Source organism: Corylus avellana, chromosome ca1 (assembly GCF_901000735.1).
Source record: "Corylus avellana chromosome ca1, CavTom2PMs-1.0".
Classification (NCBI taxonomy): Eukaryota; Viridiplantae; Streptophyta; class Magnoliopsida; order Fagales; family Betulaceae; genus Corylus; species Corylus avellana.
This window is the reverse complement of record NC_081541.1, coordinates 35,398,949-35,415,904: the sequence shown is the minus strand read 5'-3', so window position 1 is coordinate 35,415,904 and position 16,956 is coordinate 35,398,949. Positions and strand designations below refer to the sequence as shown.

Genomic DNA, 16,956 nt, shown 5'->3' with positions numbered 1-16,956 from the left:
CCGTCTTCGTCCTGAAATCCCAAACACTTCGATCTACATCATCCTCCCCAGGTTGGAGAGAATTCGCCCACGAATTCACATCCTCATCCGAAGAATCCTTTGTAAACGGGACAAGGTGTTTGACATTAAAGACATCAGACGTCTTAATGTGGCTAGGCAACTTTAATCGATAAGCATTCGAATTGATCTTCTCTATAATCTCTACCGGACCAATCTTGTGAGCAGCCAACTTGTTGTATTCTCTTACCGAAAACCTATCTTTAGTCAACACATCCCACACAAAATCTCCTTCCTTAAATTCTACAGCCTGACATTTCTTATCCGCATCTGCCTTATACTTTGCTGTGGACACTTGTAAATTTTGAAAGGTGAACTTGTGACCCTCTTGTATTTGGGCTATTAAGTCTTCGGCCTTACCATGTGGTTGCTTCAAATCTGGAATAGGCGCCAAATCCAATGGGGCACGAGCATTACTCCCATAAATGATGGTGAATGGGCTCAGGAAGGTACTCCAGTTAGTTGAACGGTTATAGGCGAACTTGGCTTGGAACAATTTCTAGTCCCACGACTCGAGGTGCTCCCCCACCAAACTCCGAAGCAAGGTTCCCAGTGAACGGTTGACTACCTTTATTTGCTCATCCATTTGTGGATGGTAGGTGCTGCTGAAGTCAAGCTTAGTACGTGACAATTGCCACGAGCATCGCCAAAAGTGGCTAAGGAACCGTGTGTCGCGGTCAGAAACAATGGACAATGGTAGCCCATGGAGGTGGTAGACCTCTTGGAGATACAATTATGCCACATTTACCACATCGGCTATCTTCTTACAAGCAATGAAATGCACCATTTTAGAGAATTGATCAACAACCATAAAGATAGAGTCGTTACCTTTTTGGGCATTTGGTAAGCCCAACACGAAGTCCATGCTCACATTGGTCCATGGCCCCTTTGGAATGAGAAGGGACATATACAAGCCAGCATTGGTAGCCGACCCTTTGGACACTTGGCAAATTCGGCAGTTCTTCACCAATCTTTCCTCCTCTTTCCTCACGCTTGGCCAATAAAACTGGTCCGCCACCAGTTGTAATGTTTTATCCCACCCCATGTGCCCTTCATTTTGGCGTTCTTGGATAATCTTCAATCGCAGGTTGCCTTCTGGAATGCACAGTTGAGTGCCTTTGAAAAGGAACCCATTCTACAAGCCAAAGTCGTCTCTTACCCTTGAGGATACCTCTCCAACCATGGGACCAAAAAAGGGATCATCAGACAAAGAATCTTTTAATAAGTCAAAGCCTATTACCTCCGACTTCATGGTGGTCAATAGGGATGATTTCCAGTTGAGGGCAACGGTCACTTTATTCAAAGCCCCCGACTAGTGCTTGATTGTAAATGAGAATTGTTGGACAAAGGCAGCCCATTTAGCATGTTGGGATGACAACTTATCTTGACTATTAAGGTGCTTGAGTGCTTCATGATCCGAATACAAGATAAAGTCGTTGTAGGCGAGGTATGAGCTCCAATGTTTCAGTGCTTGCACTAATGCATAAAACTCAATATCATATGTGCTATAATTAAGTTGTTCATTCTTCAATTTCTCACTGAAATAAGCCATGGGCTTGTCCCTTTGGCTGAGTACCACCCCAACGCCTATCTTTGAGGCATCAGAATGTAGCTCAAAAGGTAAGTCAAAATCTGGAAGGACTAGTAATGGAGCTGTAGTCAATTTTACCTTGATCAACTCAAAGGTGGTAGTTGCTGCGTCACTCCACACAAATTTTTCCACCTTCATACACTCCATAAGCAGTGCCAAGATGGTGCTAAAATTCTGAATAAAACGTCAATAAAAAGAGAATAACCAGTGGAAGCTATGTACCTCATGTAGTGTAGTTGGGAGAGGCCAATCCCAAACTGCTGTGATCTTTGACTTGTCCACTGCCAATCCATCTTTGGACACCACGTATCCAAGAAAAAGGACTGAATTGGTCTTGAAGGAACACTTAGCAGGTGCCGCATAAAATTTTTCTTGGCGCAACATATCTAGTACCTCCTGTATATGTCGAAGGTGTTCCTCTGCTGTGGAGCTATATATAGGGATGTCATCAAAGCAAATGACTAAAAACTTCCCGATGAATGGACGGAATGCTTGATTCTTCACCCTCATGAAGGTGCTAGGAGCATTGGACAACCCAAACATCATCACCAACCATTCATAGAGCCCCTCTCATGTTTTGAACGCGGTCTTCCATTCATTACCAACCCACACCCGAATTTGGTAGTACTCACTCTTCAAATCCAGCTTTGTTAACACCGTTGCCCCACTCAATTGATCCAATAAGTCATCCAAATGAGGGATAGGAAAGTGGTACCTTTTGGTGATTTTATTGATGGCGCGGCTATCTACGCACATCCTCCATGTTCCATCCTTCTTAGGCTTGAGCAATGCGGGGACTGCACATGGGCTTAAGCTCTCCCGGATATGCCTTTTGACAAGAAGTTCTTCCACTTGTCACCTCAACTCTTCATGCTCCTTGGGACTCATGTAGTAGTGTGGTCGGTTGGGAAGATTTGAACTGGGCACCAAGTCAATTTGGTGTTGAATGTCATGAAGGGGTGGAAGCTCCTTGGGTAACTCTACTGAGAACACATCTGAAAATTCTTCTAATAAACCCTTGACCGCGGGCGGCACTACCTCCGTAGAACCACACTCCTTCCCATATAATTGGTACACACAATCTGAATCGAGCATCTCCTTAATGAACTCATGCTTTGCTAACTACATTTGACCCGCCCCTTTTGAAGGTTTGGAATCTTCTTTAGGATTTGGAAGGAGAGTAAGTTTTACATTGTCCACCAAAAAACTATAGGTGTTCTTCCTCCCATTGTGATGAACACTCCGATCATATTGCCATGGCCTTCCGAGTAATAAATGGCATGCATCCATGGCCACCACATCACACCATGTTTCATCTTTATACTTATTGCAATCGAAAAATTCACAAGGCAACGTTTGGATACTATTACCTCGTTTCCTTTTTTAAGCCTCTCCAAGCAATATGGTGTAGGGTGTTTCTTCATCCCAAGGCCCAATTTTTGGACTGCTTCCTCCGCTACTACGTTCTCACAACTGCCCCCATCAATGACAAGCTTGCACCCTTTGCCCCTAATTGTGCATGTCGTCTGAAAAAGGTTGTGGCACTGGCCATTGTCACTCTCCACCTTCCAAGGTGTAAAACACACCCTCCTAAGCATTAATAGAGGGCTGTCATCCCCGGTAACAAATTCTTCATCCACCCCACCATAGTCGTCAAAGATTGCTTCTTGCTCATCCTTTTCCCCTTGTTCTTCGAAGGCGTCTCCCGAGTCAATGAGTAGCCCCTTACAATAACTTTGCCGTTTGCGGCAATCCGCCATCCGGTGGCCAAGTTCTCCACACATAAAACATTTAGGCCCATTGGATGCTGCAGCTCGAGTCAGTGGTCCCGTGGTGGTTGGGGTACGGCCTTGACTTTGAGTTGGAGTGGTGCTACGTACAGTGAATGGCCCATTTAACTAGTTTGTGCTACCCCCGGTTCCTCGACCGAATCCTCCAAAAGGCCCTCTAGAAGCCATCCTTTCTATCAATAGTGCCCGTTGATGGGCCTCGGACACATTAGGTGGATCAGCTTTAGGGAATCCTAAATTTGTTGGTGCAAACCTCCAATGTATCATGACACGAGTTGGTCGTTTGTTTCGGCTAGATCCACGTGAGTGAGGTACTTGTAGAATTCTTTTGTATATTGATCCACAGACTTCAAACCTTGGCTCAAATTTTGCAGCTTTTGATACATGGTTCGGGTATAATTGTAGTGTAAAAAGGCCGGTCACATATGCTTCAACAATTTCTCCCATTTGTTGATTTTCTTGTTGCCTTACAGCTCTCTTGATTGGTTCAATTGCTGCCACCATGCAGCTACTCTCCCTCGGAATTTGGTTGCGACCAAAGAAACTCGGCGATCCTCGGGCACCCCCTTGAAATCAAGAATTTCTCCAACTACCGCTACCCAATCCAAAAATTCTTCAGGTTGAAGACCCCCATGGAATTCTGGAATATCGAGTTTGAAACCGCACCCTCACAGATTAGCATGGGCTTGTACATGGGGTTAATGGCCATGTACTCGGCACCCTGTGGAAAGGTTCCCAGCTTCATTCTCGGTACCTTGTTCATCTTCGTCCTCTGAGCTGGGTGGTGAGGATTGTTGACGGTGCTCGTGGCGCCCCTCTGGATTGGCCGCTAGAGCGTTGGAGGCCGCAAGTTGGGCCCTCAAATCAGTGACCGTTTTCGCCATGAGTTGCCACTGCTCCTCCGTGTGTGTTTCACCAACTACTTCCTCACGTTCATACACGTCCTCTAGATTTGCAAATCGGTTGCCCCTTCTCCTTGTGTTTGGCGGTGCCATGGGAAGAAAACTGGGGCTTTGATGCCAACTAATGCAGCAACGGATGGTAATGAACAAGAAAATAGCAAGTAGAAGGGATAAATATTTCTAAGATTGTGAGACTATCATAAGAATCAAAGAAACCTTCTCAAATCAATAGATGCTAACTATGAATTTAAGGAAAAATAATGAAGAAACTAAACTCTGAGTATTCTTATTGAGAAAACCAAAAATATTCATAAACTAAGTTTGCTAGAGGCTATAAGCATGTATTTATAGCCTCCAATACTCCTAATACTACTAAAACACGGAATAGGGACTTTCAAAACCCTAATCCCAACAAAACAAGGAAAGAAAGTTGGTTTAAAGCAAAATAAATGCGCAAAAAAGTAACATAGCCCCGTAGTGCACTCGATCGCAGGTAAGTTTGCGCTCAATCGCACTTCCAGGGACTAGATGCTCTCGAGCATGCGATCGATTGCAGTTCCAGAGACATATTGGTCACAGTACCAGAGATGACCCTCAAATTCTAGGGGTTGGACGCTCGAGCGCAAGCACTATGCGCTTGATCGCTACTCCAGGGTGCTCGATCGCAATCAATGTGCAATCAATTGCAGTTCTAGGAACTCCCTTTTTTATCGCGCAAGTCTGGGATCGCGTCACCATCTTTCGGGGTATGTCCACACTACCATCCATTCCCATCTTCTTCATGAAATCCCAAACACTTCGATTTACATCAATATTCTATAAGCTCATTGTAAGTCCGGAGACAAAGATCTTGGCCTCAAGCATATCCGTGTCACTTCCGAGTTCTAATGGAAGTGTTCCATCAACTTTTGGCACACCACACTTTACTTCTGCAACTTGTCGTGGGTGGGTGGACATCCGACCTTCGATGTGTTCTATGTTGAAGGCAATCTTCTCCATAACTATTGTCGCTACTCAGATTGCTACTGGATGGCTCAAGATGATGGAACTTACTTATTCAATACTTATAAGGTAGCTTTCTCATTAAATTCTAAAACATGGCATATTTTAGACGTTTAGATGAAATGGACGGCTGAGATTTATGAACTTGAGAATCTTAAATTTAAAAGGAATTTCAGGGGATCTCATTCTCAGAAACCAAGAGAAGATAAAAAGAAAATTAAATAATGAGACAATTTGTGAAACTTTTTGTTTTCCTCATTAACACAATTAAATGCATTACAAATAAAACTCCTACTTTTTAAATTCGTTACTTTTTAATTGTCTCACCTATATAACTTTGAGATATAAATAGAAAGCAAGAAAAGAAAGAAAAATAAACAGAGAGAGAAAGAGAGAATTTGGGAACATTTTTTTCTTCATTAAGACATCAATTAAATGCATTCCAAATAAGACCCCTACGTTTTAATTGTCTCATATTAAGGATATAAACATAAAGCAAAAGATAAAAATAAAAAATAGAGAGAGAAAAAAAGAAAATTTGAGAACCTTTTGTTTTCTTTATTAAGACAATTAAATATATTACAAATAAAACCCCTATATTTTAATTGCCTCACATTGATATATTGATATATAAATAGAAACCAAGAGAAGATAAAAAGAAAATTAAATAAAAAGATAGAATTTGTGAACCTTTTATTTTCTTCATTAAGACAGTTAAGTGCATCACAAATAAAATCCCTACTTTTTACATTCATTACTTTTTAATTGTCTCACCTAAATGGAAGTTTACTGAAAAAAGGCCATGTGTCGCAATTCTAGGCACTCTCTAAGAGGACGGGTTCACTCACAAAAATAAATGGGTTCAAGATGTACACGTGTCGCTATTCAAGCCAAAATTGGGCTTTTATATATAAAAGGAAAATTATATAAAGGTCCCTAAGAGGTAGCTCAATCGGCCGGGACCACGCCTAATGAAGCGTGTGGACATGTAAAAAAAAAAAGGAAAGGGAAAACTTCACTGAAGACCCCCGAACTTCCACCCATTTTGAAATACCTCCCATAAACTTCAAAATCTCTTAATTTAGTTCCTTGAACTTTCAATTTCTCTCAGTTTGGAACCTTCCGTTAATTTTAGCCGTTAAAAATTCAAAAAAGACAAAAATATCCTTGATTTTTTTAAAAAATAAAAAATAAAAAAATGTTTTGGAAGTTGAAATTTTATACAAAAGTCAGGGTATAAACATCATGTGACGTTTAAAATCTAAGGAAAGGGGTCCAAATTGAAAGCAATTGAAAGTTCAGAGGACTAAATTGAGAGATTTTGAAGTTTAGTGGGGATTTATCAAATTGAGTAGAAGTTCAGGGGTCTTCATTGAAGTTTCCAACAGAAAAAAAGAAAATTATATAAAGAGGCGAAATTTGTGAACCTTTTGTTTTCTTCATTAAGACAATTAATTGCATTACAAATAAAACCCATGCTTTTTTTTTTTTTTTGAGATAAAATATATCGGCACTTTTATAAATCAATCAAGCTGAAAAGAAAACAGAATGCTCCCTTTGGAGAATTTCCTGGATACAATCAGGAACAAACCCAATCCATGTCCTCTCAATGCCCTTACTAGCAGCCTGTCGAGCAATGGTATGGGCCACACTATTTTGTTCCCGTCCCACCCCCTGCACCCGCCATTGTAGAAAGCTCGACAATAAGATTTTCATATCATGCACCAGATGACCGATTTTGCTCCAGTCGGTGTTCACTGCATTGACAGCCTCCACCACGACCTTCGCATCTCCTTCTAACAATATCTGAGACAGGACCAGTTCTTTACCTAATTCAAGAGCTTGTGTTCCTGCCCATGCTTCTGCAGCTAGAGGATCCAAACAACCAGACCTGGTCAAACCACGAATAGCCAGAACTTTCTCGTCCCAGTCACGGACTACAGCACCCATCCCAATCTTTTCCTTCTGTTTACACAGAGCAGCGTCCCAATTTATTTTATACCATCCAACCGGAGGGGCTGCCCATTTATCTTGAGCAATATTTCCTGATCCTGGTGGTATTGTGATACGGCCTATGGGCTGCACAGACGCAAAAGCTTCTGCAGCTTCTCTCGCTTGTTGGACCATAATATTGGGGTGAAGGAAAGGACCTCCATGAACCACCGATTACGCCGAGACCAAATTTTCCTGATTAAGCCCACAAAAAGATTGATCTCAGTTACCTCCCAGTGCTTGAAAATCGCCTCTACCACATGATAGAAAGTTGGACCCCAAAAGAACTTTTCTGCACCTTTCACCCACACCCGCTCCACACATCGTGCACTGAGGGGCACTCCCATAAGATGTGAATACACGTCTCTTCCGCAAGACCACATATTGGACAGGATGGGTCAGTGATGACCTTGCGTTTGCATAGATTGGCTTTGGTGGGCAATATCTCACGGCAAGCTCTCCATAAATTTTTTTTTTCTCCATTTGGCACTTGTAGTTTCCACAGCAGCCTCCATAGTTCTCGAAACTCCCCTCGTCCCGAACTTTCTACTTGTTGTTGCATCTTATCTTCCATTGCCATGTAATAAGCACTGCGGACCGTGAAGATCCCCTTGGCCATTCCCCTCCAGATTATTCGATCTTCTTGATCGGTGACACTTAAAGGAATAGATAGGATAGCCTTCACCTCATTGGGGAGAAAGATTTCTTCGATAAGCCTTGTATTCCACCATTTAGTATCACAATCGATTAAATCACTTACTTTAGCATCCGAATCTAGAATCCGAGGGTAGGATTGGATAGAATAAGTGGTTGGGATGGGGACCCACTTTTCCCCCCAAATTCTCGTTTTCTGCCCATTTCCAATCTGGGAGAGCAGCCCTCTTGCAAACAGATCCCTTGCCCCCCATATACTTCTCCATGCGAAGGACGGTGTATTTCCCAAACTCGCATCAAGGAGAGTGCCATTAGGATAATAGTCCGCCTTCATTATGTTCGAGACAAGACTGGTCGGTTCCTGCCAAATACGCCAACATTGCTTGGCGAGGAGGGCTTTGTTAAAACACACAAAATCTCGGAAACCCATACCTCCTCTAGCCTTTGATTTCCCATCTTATTCCAACTTAGCCATGAAATTTTGGATGCTCCCCACGAAAACTTCTGCATAAGAGAATTAATTTTTGAACACAACTTTTTTGGAAGCAAAAATACACTCATACAGTAAGTTGGGAGGGCTTGAATATCTGCCTTTAGTAAAATTTCCTTATTCACTTGGGAAAGAAATTTTAACTTCCAATCTTGAAGGCGTTTCCACACACGATCAATGATTCCTTTAAATTCAATTGACCGTGACTTTCACACCAATGCCGGGACTCCCAAATATTTGTCATACCGTTGTGAACTTTGAATGCCGGCAACCTCCAAAATTTGCTCCTTTATTTCCGCCAAGGTGTTACGACTAAAGAAAATAGCCGTCTTTGAAGCATTCAACTGTTGGCCCGAAGCTCGCTCATATGACTCGAGGGGAGATTGAAATCTAGTCCAATGACATATATCAGCTCTGGAAAACAACAAACTGTCGTCAGCAAAAAAGAGGTGGTTAAGTCGAGGCCCCTTTTTGGATGTAGGGACCCCCCTCAACTCCCCCGTGGAATCTGCCTTAGTCAACATAGTACTCAATGCCTCTGCACAAATAAGGAAGAGATAGGGCAAAATCGGATCCTCCTGCCGAATTCCTCGAGTTGGAGTAATCCTTCCTGTTGGAATCCCGTTTATTAAGACCGTATAATGAGCAGTGTTGGTACACTTCATGATAAGCTCTATCCAATTCCGATCAAAACCCATCCTCTCCATGACTACCTTCAAAAACCTCAATTCCACCCGGTCATAAGCCTTGGTCATGTCAAGTTTCACGGCCATATATCCCTTCTTACCCCGCATCCTAGAATGCATAGTATGTAATGTCTCAGAGGCGGCTAAAACATCATCTGTAATCAACCTCCCTGGGATAAAAGTACTTTGGGTCTATGACATTATAAAAGGGAGCACCTTTTTTAATCTATTAGCAATAACCTTAGAGACAATTTTGAACAGGACATTGCAGAGGCTAATAAATCGAAATTCAGTTACGAAAATAGGATTTTTTGTCTTAGGAATAAGTGCAATGTAAGTAGCATTCATCTCCTTGTTAATCACACCACCATTTAAAACATAAAGGAGAGCTTGACATACCTCAAGTCCTACAATACCCCAATTTTTTTGAAAGAAACCTGCATGGAATCCATCCGGACCCGGCGCTTTTTGGGGGGCCATTTGAAATAAAGCTGTCCGCACCTCTTCTTAGGTAAAAGGTTTGGATAGTTCTTCATTCATTGTGGCTGTAACCCACCCTTCTAGACCTTCCAACCCGTCCACCGTATGCACATGCTCTTCAGAGTGAAACAGATTCCTAAAATAATTAACAAAAGCGTCCCCTACCTCTTTTGTATCATCCCAAGATACCCCCTGTTCATCAGTTATACAACTTATATGGTTGCTCCTTCGTCTTTGATTGGCACAAGCATGATAAAATTTAGTATTTTTGTCACCAAATTTTAGCCAATCAATCTTCGCCCATTGACACCAACGTAGTTCCTCCTGCGCCATGCGGAGCTTCAATTCATCCTTGAGTTTTGAGAATTCACCCCAATCCAGGTTATTCTCATCCCCCTGCATTGCAGCAAGTTGTTCACACTGCTTGTTAAAATTCCACTTTGGTTCCTCTGCCTTTCGCCTCCACTGCAGCAACTTTTTTTGACAAGATAAAACCTTGCAATTTAGGATGTGCCACGGGTCCTCATCAAGCTGCTGCCCACCCCAAGCCTCCTCTATAATTTCATGGTATTTTGAGTCCAACTCCCACCCCATTTCATATCTAAACCTTCTCTGCGCCTAGTGCCCAAACCTGAATCCCAATGGAAGCAAAAAAACCGGGGAGTGGTCTAAACTGATGGGTGCCGTAACATGCACTTCTGCCCCCACCAAACAGCTCACACCACTGCCAATTTGCCACCACCCTGTCCAGCCGCTCCTTGATAAGACCCATCCCTTCTTGACAATTACTCCACGTGTATTTAGGTCCTCTAAACCCCAAATCTGAGAGTCCACAATCATCCAGGGCAGATTGAAAGTCTTCCATTAATTTTCTTGAATGGCCATGTCCTCCAAATTTTTCAGATAGATTAAGGATTTCATTGAAATCCCCACACAAACCCATGGTTCTAGCTCCAAGTTTGCAGTATGTCGAAGGAGAGTCCTCCCTTCCATTCTCTTACTAGCGTCTGGATGACCGTAAAAGCCCGTAAGCTTCCAAGGTGTACCGCTCAAGTAAGAACTCACCCTTGCATTAATGCGACGATGGTTGAAATTTTGAATTTCGACACCATCTTCAGTTTGCCACAATAACGCCAGTCCCCTACTTCGACCCACATTATCCACGACGAACATATTGTCAAAGCCCAATTGAAGCCTCACCCTTCCCATCTGAGTTTTGCACAGTTTGGTTTCCGTAAGGAAAACCACTTTGGACTTCTTTTCCCACACCATACGGCAGAGGTCTCGAATTGTCCAGGGGTTCTCAAGCCCCAGACAGTTTCAACTTAGTAGAATCATTGCGGTCGGCGGGGCTGGATGCCAGCCTCCGCCAATCCCAAACCAACTTCTTTTGTGTATAATTCCACTCCGCTTGACTTTGTGCTAAGCACTCCTTTTGTACGCCCCTTCTTATTTTTCTCATTCTCCTCATATTTGTTGCTATCCTTCTTACATTTCCCTTGAGATTCTGCACTGCTTATCGTGTGGGTTACTCCCTGTCCTGATCATTCTCGACGTTTCCAAGTCACTGAGTCACTAGCTCATCGTCGGGTAGTGCCTTCCCCACTACTTTCACTCCTTATTTTTTCTGCCACATCAGCAATGGTGAAACTCGGGCAGAAAGTTCTTGGTTGATTTACGTCCATATTAGAGGTCCAGTCAGCATGTATTTTTTCCACTTCACTACCCCTCTGGGCGTTAACTCCAGGAAACCCAACCCCATGCACGTGGACACCATCTGCATACGCAGTTGAATCCTTGCCAAAACCTCCAACGTCTTCCTCCCTATTTCCACCAGCTTCATATCTTTATAATTATTGAGAATATCTTACCTCCCAATCTGCGACTCAACTAACAGATTGTCAAGATTGACCCCCAAAATAGGATCCCCACAATTAGTGCCTTTGTCTCCCCCATCCTTACTAGAGTTGGTCTGTGCATTTAAACCGTCCATATTTTCATCTCCCCAATCTCTGCCCATCATTCCTCCATGAGATTTTGAGACAGAAGGATTATTATTGGAAGGGAATTTATTTTGCCGAAAGTTACGCGCCGTTGGTGACCCAGCTCCGTTCTCCGCCATGTTAGGGAACGCTCCTCCCCTCTCCGGACTTTTGCTGTGGGGCCTTTTCTGTCGTTGGGATTGTCGGTCCTGACCATACCGACCAAACCCAGCTCCGTTATCATGGTAGGAATTCTCTTTTTTGTCCTGCATCTGGCCAACCTTCCTCCAAACGCACGCTTAGGGGATGGTGCATGGAGCCATGGCCCAAACTCAGTGGGTGCATTTTGTTTCCTAGCTTTGCTTCTCACCGGGCATCCTGTCACCCCATGCTTGATCACACCACAATGGAAACAAAATTTTGGGAGCCTCTCATATTGAAAGGTAATCAACGTAGAGGTCCCGTTAATTTTCATCATTCGTCCTCTCAACAAAGGCTTTTTCAGATTAAGAATAATCTTAACCCTCAAAGCTTTTCCCCAACCCATGCCACCTTCATCTACATCCACCTCTTCAACTCGTCCCATTGACAAGCCAATCTGTTGGCCCATAGTCCGGTTCATACAGGCCAGAGGGAGTCTGTACATCCTTACCCAAAAAGCTACTTCATCAAATTCGTACTATGCTGGGGGAGTTAAACTGTCATAGTCCTCCACTGCGAAAAGGTTTCCCTCAAAAACCCAAGGCCTCCCTTCCAACACTCTGGTTTTGTTTGATTCCATTACAAAATCCACCAAAAACATGTTGTCCCCTACAACTTTAAAGGAGGGAGATCCTAATGGTTTCCAAATACGTATCAAAGTGGATCGTATTGTCTCCTTACTCATGAGGTGATCAGCAATCAGTTTCCCCACTACATAGGTTCTCCTCCGATGGGCTCCTTCCTCCCACGCCTGGTTCTAGATCTCCAATTCGACCCCCTCAACCTCAGAGAGAGAGAGAGAAGTTCCCCACATCTGTGTTAGATCCTTGGCCATCTTTGCGTCTGCCATCAATAGATTGTAATACTTCCACCGCCGTGAGAGGCTTGGAAAAAAATCCTTCTGCCCTAGGCTATAGCACGCCTAGAGAGAAAACTTTCATAATAAATTCCATTCTTTTGCATATACTAAGAGCTTGTTTGGCCTTAAACCCATACTTTTTAAATTCATTACGTTTTAATTGTCTCACCTAAATGGAAGTTTACTTCAAAAACGTCATGTGTCGTAATTCTAGGCACTCTCTAAAAGGACCGGTTCACTCAGAAAAACAAATGGGTTCAGGACATGTGTTGCTATTCTAGGCACTCTCTAAGCCAAAAATCTGCTTTTATATGATATGATATGATATATGATATATGATATGAGATGCTATGATATAAATCGAAAGTAAGAGAAGAAAAAAGAAAAATAAACAAAGCGGGAGAGAAAGAGAGAATTTGGAAACCTTTAGTTTTTTTTTTCAGTAAGACGTCAATTAAATGCATTCCAAATAAAACCTCTACGTTTTAATTGTCTCACATTGAAGATATAAACATAAATCATGAGAATATAAAAAGAAAAATAGAGAGAGAAAGAGAAAATTTGGGAACCTTTTGTTTTTCTCATTAAGACAATTAAATATATTACAAATAAAATTCCTACGTTTTAATTGCAAAATTTTATGAATTCAATGTAAAATTTGCAAAAGAGAAGTAATCAATTTGAATAAAAATAATATATAATTTAGAAAAAATTATAAGGGACACAAACGAAAATTGAAGAACATACCCACAGGCCGCGGATAAAGATAACAAAAAAAAAAAGAAAAAAAAAAAAGGAGTTAATTCATATGGAAACCACTTCTATTAGTTAACCAACAATTTAATAGGATTAGCAGTAAGAAACCTTAGAACATTAATAGGGTTTAGCGGTTTATCATATGTGCCATTAAATTCTTAGTGTACAATGAATGAGTTGTTTATAATCCTATTATTTGCTGCAAGAACACATCCGGGCATCTGGCGGTTTCAGAAAGTCTTATTGAAGTGAACTAGTTGTATATTCCCACCAGGGCCGCCACTAAATGAAGTTGGCAAGTTTAGGATTTCAGTCTTCAAATTCCAAGTTAGATTTACAATATAGGTTTAACTTATTATTTATAAAGCATTAAAACATGAGCATGATCAATCAACGCTGACTGAAACTTATGCTATACCTGGGAAATGTCGTGGGAAGAAAAGGCGCAACACAACCGCAACGAAAGCAATCCTTTTCCCAATCTCTCCTCTGCATCACCATACAATTTGTAGCATATAAGTACAATAAAGATTGAGATCATTGAAAAAGTGTTACAAAAGTACAACTGATCACCTGAAGATGTTGAACAGTAGTGAAGGAAAACTGAAGAAGATGTACGGGATTAGCAGAGACGTAAGAATGTTTGTCTTCCAATGTGTTCGATCCAGAACCAACAAATAACTAAAATAAGCATATGAAAGGAATCAATTAAGCCATACGAAATTCTCGGACCACCACAAGTAATAATAACTAGACAGCACGATAACAAAAACATAATAGACTAGAGAAACATGGCAAGAGTATGCTCTCATTTGATCAGTTGGCAATTCCGAAGTAACTGTTTTCACTTAAAAGTTCAATGATCAATTCACAGCCATCAGATGCTGCATGTTTACGGTCAATTGATTAAAATTTTCATGTAGGGAAGACGACATCTGTAACAAAGATATCACAATGAATCAATGATGTAGAATTTAAAGATTCAACCTACAGGATGCATATTTTTCCAGCAATATTGAATGCCAAGGCAAGCAACAGAAAACATAGTAGACCTCCAAGCAAAAGGACAAAAAATTTTCTTGACTAATCAAAAGTGAAATAAAGTGAAAAGAAACAACTCGGTAGATTCAATTATAGAATCTTGAGACATAAAAGGAATGCGACAAGACTGGTTGCAGCAAAACCTGCAGAGAAAACTATAAAACAGGAGGCCCAAAAAAGAGGGAAAAGAAAAAACAATTTGATTCATCAAAAAGGAACTAAATTGAGGGAAAAAAACAAAAGATAGACTCTCTAGGAAGGAATGTAAAATTGAGCAAATTTAAATCCCATTAGTAATTCTATTTAGTAGACCCTATACAACTATCATATAACTCAGAGCTATTGGCTTCTTCTTTTTTCATTTTTTTTACAAGTGCTAATTTAATGGCTGACTTTCACTGCCACTTCATCTAATTGTATGACAATTGTACTATATAACATTACTCATTAGAATCAGAAATTCATCGAAGACACCCCCCATTAAACCATGGCAGTAAAAGCAAACATATTTAAACCCTATTAGAAGATCAGTTTACCGAATGCATAAACTGAATGATCCCTCAATACATCTCATGAACAAGTGATATTAGACAAATTCAGTAAAATCATGCCATGAAAATGAAAAGAAAAAAAAAATTACAATGGGGTTGACTTTCACGAGAATGATCTGCAGACCATCAACCAGAGTGAATAGAAGCTGAATCAAATTGACCATCAACCAAAGAATAAAAAAAGTGCACAAACACACACACCCACGAAAAAAAAAAGATCTCATGATAACAAAAACATATAGACTAGAGAAACATGGCAAGAGTATGCTCTCATTTGATCAATTGACCTTCAACTTCCAGGCGCTTTGATTCTATTGATGGTGGTGGCTCCTAGTTTACTTGCAGACACTGTAAGGGACGACTGGATTGGCGTGGCAATATGTCTTGCCATTGCATGTTATTTGCTGCAAGAACACATCCGGGCATCTGGCGGTTTCAGAAATTCCTTCACAAAAGCCAATGGCATATCAAACACGGTTGGTATAATCCTTCTGTTGGTCTATCCTGTCTGGACACTGGTACTTGACTTCATATAGCCACACACTCAGAAGATAAGCTGTTATCATTTGCACCAGTATAAACGCCAATAGAAAAATTGTGCTTTATTCTGTTGAAGGGGATTAGCATAATTTTTTTTTGTTATTTCATCCTTATCATGTGATCTTTTTTAAGGCATCCAAATATTTTGATTGTCTTTTTGTGTCATTATTGGGTTAGGATAGATGAATTCGATAACAACGTCCAATTACTAAGACACATCACATGTTACATGGGCAATTCCAAAAAATAACACATCATCGGACTGTAGATGATGGAAGCCCGTCATTCTACTGACAGTCGGAGGAGTAGGTTATGTAACAAAAAAGTTGAGGTGTGTTTGTTAAAGGGTAAGAATGTTTCGTATAGAAAAATGAAAAAAAAAAAAATTATTTTGTAGTGATTTTTTTTTTAAAATTTAAATAGCAATAAAAAGTGATTGATGTGATGTAAAAAGTAAAGGAATGTTGAAAAATGAAAAAGTAAGATGAATAATATTGAACCAAAATCGTTTAGCAAATGGGGCCTTAATTGTTTGTGCCTTCAAACATATACTTGCATCTTGATTGCTTGCTCAAATCTAGATATATATTTTCCCTTCGCGCTATTGTATGAAGTCAAAATCCATTTTGTTAGTATGCGATGTTTGCTTGTACATGGGTGGTAAACTTCATAGTGCAATCTTTCTAAGGTGAATAGATAACGATGGGGATGTCCAACAGTCTTCTTGCTTGGATTGCAAGGGATATTTGCAATTGGGAGAGGTCTTCGATGGAGTTTATTTGTCTGAGTAAGTATTCAGGCAAGTGAACCCTACTAGGAGTGGTCCGAATCCCTAGCAATTAGCTGCTCATATTGTTGGCAATCTAGGTAACTAATTGTGAGAGGACTACTTATAGGGTTTACTTATTCGAGCAGGTCTCGAGATGCCTAAACATTTATCCGGACAAGTAGGCCCCATGTAGGTCTTTTTACACTTGTGGTCTAAATTGTTAACAATCTGGATAGATAAGTGCATTGAATCTCAATCCCTCGTGATCTAGTGATCCCATAGATGACCACAGAAAGTCACCTAATTACTGTAGCAGAAGTAATTCAACAGTGCACAATTGGCAAAGAAAGTGCTCTTTGCTTGTTATTCATACCGCCACTACATTGGAGCTGCATCAGCCATCCACGGCTGCTTGACCCACTATAGATTATTTGGATTATATAAAAGCAGGCAATTTCTTCTTTGGTCCATCTAACTTAACCCACTAGGGAAAAAAAAAAAACTGGGCTCACGTTGGTGCCAGGCTCGGGAAACATATGTTATTCTCGTAGCGTAGGTTGTCCTAGTTTTGCAACCCAGTTTTATGACCTCATAAAAGGACAGTAGCACCAAG

General features: G+C 41.1%; 1 protein-coding gene across 1 annotated transcript in view; it reads left to right on the top strand.

Annotated features, from left to right (window-relative positions):
• Positions 1 to 15,673, top strand: part of LOC132170965 (cold-regulated 413 plasma membrane protein 1-like) — an 82,465-nt gene extending 66,792 nt beyond the window's left edge. The window contains exon 5 of the mRNA XM_059582135.1: positions 15,335 to 15,673. Coding sequence (XP_059438118.1) covers positions 15,335 to 15,570 — 236 coding nt within the window. The 3' untranslated portion in view covers positions 15,571 to 15,673. The remainder of the gene's footprint in view (positions 1 to 15,334) is intronic.
• The last annotated feature ends 1,283 nt before the right edge of the window (positions 15,674 to 16,956 follow it).